This window comes from Rana temporaria, chromosome 5 (genome assembly GCF_905171775.1).
Source record: "Rana temporaria chromosome 5, aRanTem1.1, whole genome shotgun sequence".
NCBI classification, from domain to species: domain Eukaryota; kingdom Metazoa; phylum Chordata; class Amphibia; order Anura; family Ranidae; genus Rana; species Rana temporaria.
The window spans coordinates 256,621,585-256,634,437 of record NC_053493.1 but is presented as its reverse complement, the minus strand read 5'-3'; the positions used below and the strand labels follow the sequence as shown (position 1 = coordinate 256,634,437).

Below are 12,853 nucleotides of genomic sequence, written 5' to 3'. Positions count from 1 at the left end.
ATGCCAGCATTGTACAAGGCTCTCCTTGCGTGGTCGTAGACCTCCTTTGATGTCCTTTTGATGTCAAATACATACTTTTTTCCAACGTTGATATTGTCATTCAGGAAAAGAGATGCCAAGTGACCCTTAAGATCTCTGCTGTACTGCATCATAACAGCGCTTGTAACTGTGTCACATCTTGAATAAAAGAGAAAAAGAAAGTTATCAACATTAATCCAATATAGTTACTGTAGGCTGAACACTTCACATTCTACTAGATTATTGCAGGTCTCAACGTGTGCAATTGCATAACCATTCATGATCACAGCTGTCAGATTAGAGTATTTAAAAAACGGACAATTCACATACAACAGGATACTTAAAGGAGTTCTCCAAGCTAAAACTTTTAACCCCCGCTGTGCCCGGGCTGTAAAACTATACAAAATAAACTCTCACTTACCTGCCTACGATCCCCCGTTGTTCCGATATCGCCGTCCCGTTCTCCGGTCCCGGTCTCTTCCACTTCCTGCGGGTCGGTGACTCACAGTGCGCTCAGCCTATCAGCGGCCGCAGCAATGTCCCGCCGTGGCCGCTGATAGGCTGAGCGCAGAGTGAAGTCACCGACCCGCAGGAAGAGGAAGCTGACAGGGACCGGAGCACGGGCGGCGATATCGGAACAACGGGGGATCGTAGGCAGGTAAGTGAAAGTTTATTTTGTATAGTTTTACAGCCCGGGCACAGCGGGGGTTAAAAGTTTTAGCTTGGAGAACTCCTTTAACACGTTTCTTTGCCAGAGTAGTATTTTTTTGTGTGCAAAAAAATAAAATAAAAAAGGCATGAAGATTACATAAAACCGCCAACACATTGTATATTTTCTAAAACCATACACCCTATACACAAAAATGTCGGTAGTTCCAATTTTTTGTGTTACACGACAAGCAACAGTTTAGGATATGCAAAAAATAAACGAAAGTTAATTTTAGGGGGACACAACATGCAATCATTTACCCAATTTGTTGGTAAAATATAAAAGATGAAGTTGCGTCGACCAGATACTCCACACGTGAAACCTTAAAAAATACCTGCGCCTATGAAATGGAGACAAACTTCACTATAATATGCAAGCTATGCAGTGCAATCATGGGCGCCCACGACACATGCATTTACGTTCGAGTGTGCCAATTTTTTTGTTGGAGGGGGTGGTGAAACTTTTTTTTTTTTACCTAAACCTTCTTGGCACAAGACTAAAAATCCCCCAATGTCTTAACTGTTCTCCAATGAATCCAATGTAGTGCACTGCATTAGATTCTTCCCCGTCCATATAGGCTGGAGAAAGTGACATGGGGACCCGGAAGCGACTCTTTACACATACATTACCTGGGGGTGTTTAGAAGGAACTAGGCAGCTGCATAGCCGCCAGATGGCTTTCATCTGACAACCAGCCTGTCAGATACACACTTCTGATGATCAATTAACATCTATGCATGTTGCTTTTGAGCATTTCTGCAGTGCTTACCACAGGTTTTTTCCTGCGATTTTATTTCGGGAGAGGGGGAACACACATTTGTTGGGCTGATGAAAAAATGAAAATCATGGTAAACACCACATTACATGCTTTTCTAAAGCTTCTCCATTGAAGTCTATGGAACCAAAAAAAAAAAAAAAAAACAAGTACTGTTTGTGTTAAAATGTGTGGTGGAAAGTTTGAACTTTATATTTTATACCAGTGCAAAGATGAATGTATGTTTTACTGGACTGATTCAAGGTTGTGATATGACAAAATTAAAGGGCTCAGCTGTCTTTTAAAAAAAGGACTTCTTCCTGGAAAAGGTCCCAGGTGATAATTCCATCATAGCAGGGGCCCTTTGCATACTGGTGTGACTACGCTTCAAAGGATAGCTGCATACCATTTGATAGTTACAATATATTTCCTGATAGGAAGTGGCCACCTGTATATTAGAAAAGGTTCCTTTCATCTCTTGTCTGATTAAAGTGGAAGTAAACCCTTCTATTTTATAGTTTCAAAAAACAGTTAACATTCCCGGCATGCCGGAAATGCTAGCTGTCACATTGGTTGTGCTCTCAACCAAACTGTCAAACCATCCAATGACCGGTGTCATAACGGATCACATGTGCAGCATCATGGCAGTTGCAGATTAAACAGAGGCCAAGATGGCAGCTTCCTTGGCTGAAAACAATAGTAGGGTTTACTTCCACTTTAAGGAACACAATAGGACTCCCTGTGTTAATTGAACATGTCCAATTATGTCCTTGTGAGATACTAAGTGTGGGAAATATGTGAGTGGGTGATCACAAGGGAAGTTGGTAGGTGTCAAGAGGAGGTTACCGGTTGGGGGTCATTACTGAAAAGACTCAATAGAGGCAACCAATCGAATACTCGGGAACTTGAGTTTGGAGGGAAAAGGTGTAGTCTGAGGGGTATATCAGTCAAGATCAGTCAAGGGAGATGGACAGAATCAGTGTATGATGTCCTAACCAAGCACCTCTGTCTCTCACTGTGCCTCTGTCTCTCACTGTGCCTCTGTCTCTCACTGTGCCTCTGTCTCTCACTGTGCCTCTGTCTCTCACTGTGCCTCTGTCTCTCACTGTGGCCTCGGTCTCTCACTGTGCCTGGCTCTGTGCTCCCCTCACTGTGCCTCTGTCTCTCACTGTGCCTCTGTCTCTCACTGTGCCTCTGTCTCTCACTGTGCCTCTGTCTCTCACTGTGCCTCTGTCTCTCACTGTGCCTCTGTCTCTCACTGTGCCTCTGTCTCTCACTGTGCCTCTGTCTCTCACTGTGCCTCTGTCTCTCACTGTGCCTCTGTCTCTCACTGTGCCTCTGTCTCTCACTGTGCCTCTGTCTCTCACTGTGCCTTCTCACTGTGCCTCTGTCTCTCACTGTGCCTCTGTCTCTCACTGTGCCTCTGTCTCTCACTGTGCCTCTGTCTCTCACTGTGCCTCTGTCTCTCACTGTGCCTCTGTCTCTCACTGTGCCTCTGTCTCTCACTGTGCCTCTGTCTCTCACTGTGCCTCTGTCTCTCACTGTGCCTCTGTCTCTCACTGTGCCTCTGTCTCTCACTGTGCCTCTGTCTCTCACTGTGCCTCTGTCTCTCACTGTGCCTCTGTCTCTCACTGTGCCTCTGTCTCTCACTGTGCCTCTGTCTCTCACTGTGCCTCTGTCTCTCACTGTGCCTCTGTCTCTCACTGTGCCTCTGTCTCTCACTGTGCCTCTGTCTCTCACTGTGCCTCTGTCTCTCACTGTGCCTCTGTCTCTCACTGTGCCTCTGTCTCTCACTGTGCCTCTGTCTCTCACTGTGCCTCTGTCTCTCACTGTGCCTCTGTCTCTCACTGTGCCTCTGTCTCTCACTGTGCCTCTGTCTCTCACTGTGCCTCTGTCTCTCACTGTGCCTCTGTCTCTCACTGTGCCTCTGTCTCTCACTGTGCCTCTGTCTCTCACTGTGCCTCTGTCTCTCACTGTGCCTCTGTCTCTCACTGTGCCTCTGTCTCTCACTGTGCCTCTGTCTCTCACTGTGCCTCTGTCTCTCACTGTGCCTCTGTCTCTCACTGTGCCTCTGTCTCTCACTGTGCCTCTGTCTCTCACTGTGCCTCTGTCTCTCACTGTGCCTCTGTCTCTCACTGTGCCTCTGTCTCTCACTGTGCCTCTGTCTCTCACTGTGCCTCTGTCTCTCACTGTGCCTCTGTCTCTCACTGTGCCTCTGTCTCTCACTGTGCCTCTGTCTCTCACTGTGCCTCTGTCTCTCACTGTGCCTCTGTCTCTCACTGTGCCTCTGTCTCTCACTGTGCCTCTGTCTCTCACTGTGCCTCTGTCTCTCACTGTGCCTCTGTCTCTCACTGTGCCTCTGTCTCTCACTGTGCCTCTGTCTCTCACTGTGCCTCTGTCTCTCACTGTGCCTCTGTCTCTCACTGTGCCTCTGTCTCTCACTGTGCCTCTGTCTCTCACTGTGCCTCTGTCTCTCACTGTGCCTCTGTCTCTCACTGTGCCTCTGTCTCTCACTGTGCCTCTGTCTCTCACTGTGCCTCTGTCTCTCACTGTGCCTCTGTCTCTCACTGTGCCTCTGTCTCTCACTGTGCCTCTGTCTCTCACTGTGCCTCTGTCTCTCACTGTGCCTCTGTCTCTCACTGTGCCTCTGTCTCTCACTGTGCCTCTGTCTCTCACTGTGCCTCTGTCTCTCACTGTGCCTCTGTCTCTCACTGTGCCTCTGTCTCTCACTGTGCCTCTGTCTCTCACTGTGCCTCTGTCTCTCACTGTGCCTCTGTCTCTCACTGTGCCTCTGTCTCTCACTGTGCCTCTGTCTCTCACTGTGCCTCTGTCTCTCACTGTGCCTCTGTCTCTCACTGTGCCTCTGTCTCTCACTGTGCCTCTGTCTCTCACTGTGCCTCTGTCTCTCACTGTGCCTCTGTCTCTCACTGTGCCTCTGTCTCTCACTGTGCCTCTGTCTCTCACTGTGCCTCTGTCTCTCACTGTGCCTCTGTCTCTCACTGTGCCTCTGTCTCTCACTGTGCCTCTGTCTCTCACTGTGCCTCTGCTCTGTCTCTCACTGTGCCTCTGTCTCTCACTGTGCCTCTGTCTCTCACTGTGCCTCTGTCTCTCACTGTGCCTCTGTCTCTCACTGTGCCTCTGTCTCTCACTGTGCCTCTGTCTCTCACTGTCCCTCTGTCTCTCACTGTCCCTCTGTCTCTCACTGTCCCTCTGTCTCTCACTGTCCCTCTGTCTCTCACTGTCCCTCTGTCTCTCACTGTCCCTCACTGTGCCTCTGTCTCTGAACTTATCATTACTCATCTCGGTATCAATAAATGTAATATTTTTCTCTTTTACGCAGCGCTATTCTTTGCTTTACTTTTTATATAGACAAAAAAGTTGTTTTATAGCTCAAATTAATTATGTACGTGCGTTATTAATTATTTCTATGACAAATGTCATTGCATTAATGTGACCGTGTTCCATAGAAACCCATGAAAAAAAAAAAAAAAGTTCTACATTTCTGCAAAAAGCATGAAAAACACATTGGTGAGAATGAAGCCTAAATGCCCCCCTCCCCCATCAGGTCTGTAAAAAAGTGTTAAAGCTGTAAAAATTAAGGGGGGGAAGGGATTACTGGCTAAAGATAAGAAGCAAGGAGAGTGCAAACAGACCTGAAACATTTCCTATGCTAGAACGAACAGCATGCAATGTTCAAGACCAGAAACTTTCACAACCGATCACGTTACTGGTTAAATTAAAAGAACCAGGTATTTGAGGCTCAGAGATCTGATGGCATATGGATCATGCAACTTATTCAATAAAATCATAATTAATGTTTCCTCTTCAGTGCACACAAACCTGTAAAATGCATGCGTTTCCGTTATCGCTCTGTAGAGACCGCTAGCTGCTCTGGTGCTGATCACTTTAAAAAGAAGAACCAAACTATTCCCAGACTCCTTCGTTATCGTCAAGTATACATTCTTCCCCGATTGAGTTGCCATTTGAATCACTGGATATGTAATCCTATTAGGGGGAAAACAACATTTGTAAGATTACCCGCTATAAAATATACATTAAAATACAAATACTCTTTCATACCAAGGCGCTTTAGCACTAAAAAAAATGCGCCGGAAAAGCACCTACCATGCCTCCCCAGTGCAAAAGCCCGAGTGCTTTCACACCGGGGCAGTGTTCTTGGCCAAAAAAAAGTCCTGCAAGCAGCATCTTTGGGGCGGTGTGGGAGCAGTATATACACCGCTCCCAAAACACCCTGCCCTTTTAAATGGACACTAACCTTTTCTTCGGCCACTAGCGGGGGGTAAAAGCACTGCTAAAACTAGCGCCCCTTTACCATTGACACCACCCCAGTGTGAAAATGCCCTTACACTGGTAGCAAGTGCAAATCTATGCTAGTCTCACGTTTTCAGTATTCGTGTTTTGGGATTACGATCCCATTCCATTCCATTCCATTCGTTATTACAGCAATTTACAATCCCACTATTGTTTTATTGCATTAAAAGCTTTATTACGGGGGACGTCAAAAACCCGTATTAGGCAGAGTAGATAACCCTCATTCTCAAAAGGGACAGCAAAGCATTTATGCCCCACCTCATCATTCAGGCCTCATGCACGCTATATATTATATATATATATTCTTTAACCACTTAAGCCCCGGACCTTTAGGCAGCTAAATGCCCAGGCCAGGTTTTGCGATTCGGCACTGCGTCGCTTTAACAGAAAATTGCGCGGTCGTGCGACGTGGCTCCCAAACAAAATTGCCGTCCTTTTTTCCCCACAAATAGAGCTTTCTTTTGGTGGTATTTGATCACCTCTTCGGTTTTTATTTTTTGCGCTATAAACAAAAATAGAGCGACAATTTTGAAAAAAAATGCAATATTTTTTACTTTTTGTTAGAATAAATATCGCCCAAAAACATATCTAAAAAAATGTTTTTCCCTCAGTTTAGGCCGATACGTATTCTTCGACCTATTTTTAGTAAAAAAAAAAAAAATAAAAAAAAAATCTCAAGCGTTTATCGATTGGTTTGCGCAAAATTTATAGCGTTTACAAAATAGGGGATAGTTGTATTGCATTTTTATAAAAAATAATTTTTTTACTACTAATGGCGGCGATCAGCGATTTTTTTCGTGACTGCGACATTATGGCGGACACTTCGGACAATTTTGACACATTTTTGGGACCGTTGTCATTTTCACAGCAAAAACTGCATTTAAATTGCATTCTTTATTGTGAAAATGACAGTTTCAGTTTGGGAGTTAACCACAGGGGGGCGCTGTAGGAGTTAGGGTGCACCTAGTATGTGTTTACAACTGTTTGGGGGTGTGGCTGTAGGAATGACATCATCGATCGAGTCTCCCTTATAAAAGGGATCACTCGATCGATACGCCGCCACAGTGAAGCACGGGGAAGCCGTGTTTACACACGGCTCTCCCCGTTCTTCAGCTCCGGGGAGCGATAAACAAATAGCCGTTCCGTTGTCCCGGATCGCTCCCCGAGGGAACACAACCGCCGCATGTAGCGGGGGGGGGGGGGTCACGATCGGACCCCTCACCCGCTAGAAGGCAAGGGCGTACATGTACTCCCATTTGCCTGTATGTGCCATTCTGTGGACGTACATATACATGCGGCGGTCGGGAAGTGGTTAATGGATAAAAAAAAAAAAAAGCTGGTGAGCTACCTTTTAGCATTTGACGTTGGAGCGTTTTTACAGCCGAGAAACTCTAAACACACTAGTTTTAATTTTAAAGCCACAAAACGCCACTGCCAAAAACGGGCGGATAGCGGGCTATGTGTGCATTGACCAAGAACAACATTGGGAGTTTGACTGCAGAAAAAAAAAATCACACGCACACTATAAAAAACATCCAGAGTCAAGGGAAGGCAGACATCACAAAAAGACACACAATAGAAGGCCGTCTATACATTATACAATTTTCTTATTCAATTTCATTTAAAATTACACTCAACTATGCAGTGCAAGGGCCTTCCCGATTGCATACAAATTGAAAATGTTTAGGGTTAACCCATTATATGGTTTTTGCCAAATCTAAAAGTTATACAAGAAAATGTTAGTGTATGGCCAGCTTAGGGCTTTATGATGCACCCCTAAATTTTTGGCAATGCCAAAATAAAGTTTAAACCAGGGATTTGCAATTAGCGGACCTCCAGCTGTTGCAGAACTACAACTCCCATGAGACATGGCAAGATTCTGACAGCCACAAGCATGACACCCAGAGGCAGAGGCATGATGGGACTTGTAGTTTTGCAACAGCTGGAGGTCCGCTAATTGCATATCCCTGGTTTAAACTGTAGCAATAACACTAGAGAGTTAATACTATAGAAAACCATCTAGCCAAATAGATTCTGAACCTGAATCCCAAAAAGCTTCCTGTGGTACAGGTTTCCTTCCAACTGGTTCTAGACCCCCCCCCCCCCCCTTGTAACAATTAGGAAGCCTGCATGACTTGCTTAGCATACAACACATTTACAGTTTAATGACATCTCGTGTCCCAGTTAAGACGCAATAATGGAGGTATTGCAGTGAATTCTAATATCTACCTGTTAATCAAGCTGAAGTCTTCTTTGCAAATGGATACACCCTCAGGGCCAATTCCAATAATGAGCTTTTGTCCCTCAGCATCTCGCGAGGAATGCCACTCCACCCCATAGTTTTCCAGTGTGGACACAAGCTGAAGAACTTGATATTCTCCGGATGCCTGGCTTAGTTCTTCCAAACCTTTATGCTTCTCAATAATACTGTTAGGTTGGGAAGAAAATAAAATACAATTATTTGCGTGGCACAAAATCTATGCAATCCACTCAACAAATGCATATTTAAAACTTGTACTAGCGCCGATTGTTGACAATGTTAAGTGAACATTCCTTGCTAATCTCTTATGGATTTTCTAAATATCCCTTATCAAGTATACAAGATGGTCCACTGCATGCACATACTGCTACAGGATAATCTCATTACAAGAGATTGCATAATGCTACTAATAAGCAAGGCAACTAATAAGCAAGGCAAACACCGGGACATTCATGCTTTACCCTTATTGGACTTTAAAATATGAAGAAAAAAAAAGCATCTAGTAATATGAAAAACTTGTAGTACATTTCAGTGAACATGTGTATTGATAGAGGAGTGTGCAGCTAGAAGTACCGGTAAATTTTTCATGCGACTAACAAGCTTCATCTTATTTAATTAGCGTTATGCCACATACACACCATCAGAAATTCCGACAAGAAAACAGTGGATCTTTTCCCCCCCGGCATTTTGGCTCACACACGGTCACACAAAATTCCGACCGCAGTGACGTACAACACTACAACGAACCGAGAAAAAAAATTAAGTTCAATGATTCCGAGTATGAGCTTTTTTTGCGTGCTGAAATTGCATACAGACGATCGGAATTTCCAAAAAGAACTCAAATTTTTGCTGTCGGGAATTCAGACAGAAAAAGTCAGATGGAGCCTACACATGGTCGGAATTTCTGACCAAAAGTTCACATCCAACTTTTGTCGGAATTTCCGATCGTGTGTACGCAGCAGTAGAGTCGATTTGCTGCTACAATGGCTTAGCATTTACATCTAGTTTAAACAGTTAAGCAACAAAAATTACATTTAGTTTGCTAAAGCACAATGTATTAAACTGCCACTTGTTATACATAAAAAAAAACGCAGGAGCATAAGCTGGTAGAGATGGACATAGTTGGCATCCTAAAAACAGGATGTCACGTTACAACAGATAATATAAATGTATTTTATTGGGATTTTATGTCAAAGACCAACACAAAGGGGCACATAATTAGGAAGTGGAAGAAAAATAAATGGTTTTCAATTTTGTTTTACAAAATATGTGAAAAGTGTAGTGTGCATTTGTAGTCAATATTTTATAGAACCACCTTTCACTGCAATTATAGCTGCAAGTCTTTTTGGGGAGGTCTCTACCAGCTTTGTAGTCCTGGAGTGAAATTTTGGCCATTCTTTGCAAAATAGCTCAAGTTCTGTCAGATTAGATGGGCGGCATTTGTGAACAGCAATTTTCAAGTCTTGCCACAGATTCTCAATTGGATTTAGGTCTGGACTGGGCCATTCTAACACATGAATATGCTTTGATCTAATCCATTACAGTGTAGCTCTGGCTGTAGGTTTAGGGTCGTTGTCCTGCTGGAAGGTGAACCTCCGGCCTAGTCTCAAATCTTTTGCAGACTCCCAATAGATTTGCTTTTAAGATTGCCCTGTATTTGGCTCCATCCATCTTCCCATCATCTGACCAGTTTCCCTGTCCCTGCTGAAGAAAAGCATCCGCACATGATGCCGACACCACCATGTTTCACAGTGGGAATGATGTGCAGCGTTAGTTTTCCACCACGCGTAGCGTTTTGCTTTTAGGCCAAAAAGTTTAAAAAAAAATTGTCTGAGCAGAGCACCTTCTTCTACACGTTTTCTGTGTCCCCCACATGGCTTCTCGCCAACAGTTTATGGCTCTTTCAACATGTGGCTTTCTTCTTGCTACTCTTTCATAAACGTCAGATTTGTGGAGTGCATGTCTAATGGTTGTTCGGTGGAGAGATTCTTCCACCTGATCTGTGGATCTCTGCAGCTCCTCCAGAGTTACCATGGACCTCTTGGCTGCTTCTCCGATTAATGCTCTCCTTGCCCAGCCTATCAGTTTCGGCAGACGGCCATGTCTCGGTAGGTTTGCAATTATACAATACGCTTTCCATTTTCGGATGATGGACTGAACAGTGCTCCACAAGATGTTCAGAGCTTAGGACAATTTTTTTTTTCTTTACACATAACCTAACCGGGCTTTAAACTTCTATCTATCCCATCTCACAAATGTTAAAGCTTGAAACTTTTGCAATTGGGTTTACATATGCTTTAACAACTGTCAAGATTACTTTTACAGGAAGTGTATTGTTTTCTACGAGGCTGTCTACTCTGACTATACAGTGCTTTTAAAAAGAAGGCATAAGAAACAAATACAGGATCAGTGTTTGAGGATTATGGCTGAAAGAATTCCAACAAGCTGAACATACACTCACAAACTTCCCCATTCATACATATCAGACTGGCATGTAGCAGCACACAGCTGTTTTGGCCTATCAAAAACTGTCACGGTAAACTTTGCTGACTCAACTGACATTTATGTGGGGGTAAAGAGAATTCTATTTTAATTACACACACTTTTTTAAAGCTTATTTTACATGTTCAAAAACATGTACCTCCAAATATAGATATAAGCCACATGGGAAAAAATAGGAAGCCTGTCAGAAAAGAGAACATTACGTGCAGCAGCCAAGTACACATCTTCCAGCTCACCACACCTATGTTTACACGGACTAGTTGTACGGGATAATTGTTTTCCCAAATTAACAGGCTCCGCATGGCAAAACCTTAAAGCACATGGAAGTCAAGTAGTTTGTACTAGGACAGAACAGACGTTCTATGTTTAGAATGTCAACAGACTTTACCTTCTAGGCTGGCCATACACAGAGTAAATGCCTTCAATCACGAGTTGCAAGAAAAACTCGCTTGATCAAACAGATCATGTTGAAGGGGGAATCCCTCCTACTGTCTTCACCCAGCAGGGGAAGCTGTCCCCACCGGGAGAAGACAGCGATTATTCCTAGTGACTATAAAAGCCGCTAGCAATAATCGCATGTAAAGACCGGGATGTTAGTTGTAACCATGTTGAGCGATCAGCTTGGTACATTAAGCCTGCCCATACACGGTTGAAATGTTAACCCGATCCTGCTGAACCAGGTGAGATTTGAACCATGTATGGCCTGGCTAACTCTTTAGGGGCAAAATTCTAATCGGCCTTAGAAAATTTACTCCCAGTAGAATTGTAGTTTTTTTAATTAGTATCAGAAACTTAAGCAAATAGTTACAAAATAATAGAAGATAAAGACAGGGCCGCTAGAATTTTTTTATTTTATTTACCGGCGTATAAGACTCCTCGGCATATAAGACAACCCCCTAATATGCTGCTAAAAACTGTGGTTTTGTGGTCTACTCACCGTATTAGACGACCCCCTTGTGTGGAAGTAATGGGTTTTAATTAAATGAAGAAGCCGCAGCCTGCCGAGTGCTCTGTATGTAGTTTGTATATGCGCCGCTCAGCCAATCCTGATGCACTGTGTTGATGACAGAGCATGCTAATCCAATCCGAGCAGGCTAACAACCTCTGCCAATCCGAGCAGGCTACATAATGTAGCCTGCTCGGATTGGCAGAGGTTATTACTCCAATCAGAGCAGGCTTAGCATGCTCTGTCATCAGAGTGCATCGGGATTGGCTAAGCGGCGCATATACAGAATACATGCAGCCGTACAGAGCACCCGGCAGCTGATATCGATCGAGCAGCTGCTATACCCGGCGTATAAGACAACCCTCGGATTTTGGCTGTGTAATTTCCGGTGTAAAAGGTCATCTTATACGCCAGAAAATACGGTATATGCACAAATTATGCCACAAGTTAGCAACTCTATTTAAGCTCAAAAGCCTATACAAGACTTACCCATCTAAAGTGGCAGTTCCAAGCTCCTTCGAGCACAAACTCTGGAAGCAGTATTGGGCAGTGTTCTGATTATAATCGCCATATTCTAGCTGCGCCAGGAGTGCACTCAGTTCTACCGCCTGCTCTGGAGAACACTGGAGACGACCCGCCAATAGATCATCTTTAATGTGCAAGAAAAACATGTGCCTAAAGGAGAGGGAGAGTAGAAAAAAACATTAAAATAGGGCAAGTCAAATCTTATATACACATACACTGCTACATGGATGCGCCAAGCATCAATGGGCAAAAACTGAAAATACCAACAAGTTATTGTTAATCATCCTCTCCATATTAGTATGGGACTGCTATTAAAAGCTGTCAGTGATCTAAGCTGTTCCAGCTGTCATTTCCTATTAGCTCATGGCCATCTTCCTAGGCTATTACAATAACCTAGGTACGCCATGGGTGACCTAAAAACATACAAATCTTTATGGTGCCAACTATCTTATACAGTACAAAGAAAGAACCGCCGCTCCAGATGATGTACCTCAGTGATAAATAAAATAGCCCAAAATCCAGTGGGTGCAGGCAATGCACAGAGCATAAATGGGAGGAAAGAAAATTTGGACAGCCGCACTCCAATAAAAAGTTAAAAAGGTGTTGCCTTTTATTCTGGTAAAAAATATTACAAAAGCAAGAAAAAAAACAGCAAACAGTGTGGTAATAGAGCCAACTTGTTTCACATTGATAACCAATGCTTTTAGCTATGACTAAGCATTGGTTATCAATGTGAAACTAGTTAGCTCTATTACCCCACTGTTTGCTGTTTTTTCTTGCTTTTGTAGTATTTTTTACCACAATAAAA

At 43.7% G+C, this 12,853-nt stretch overlaps 1 protein-coding gene across 1 annotated transcript in view; it reads right to left on the bottom strand.

The window, feature by feature from the left end:
- Nucleotides 1-12,853, bottom strand: part of LOC120940737 (myosin regulatory light chain interacting protein) — a 51,572-nt gene that overhangs the window by 12,125 nt on the left and 26,594 nt on the right. The window contains exons 3-6 of the mRNA XM_040353754.1: nt 12,010-12,195; nt 8,042-8,239; nt 5,321-5,485; nt 1-177 (exon numbers count right to left, since the gene is read on the bottom strand). The exon at nt 1-177 is cut by the window's left edge and continues 244 nt beyond it. Of these exons, the coding sequence (XP_040209688.1) occupies nt 1-177; nt 5,321-5,485; nt 8,042-8,239; nt 12,010-12,195 (726 nt within the window). The remainder of the gene's footprint in view (nt 178-5,320; nt 5,486-8,041; nt 8,240-12,009; nt 12,196-12,853) is intronic.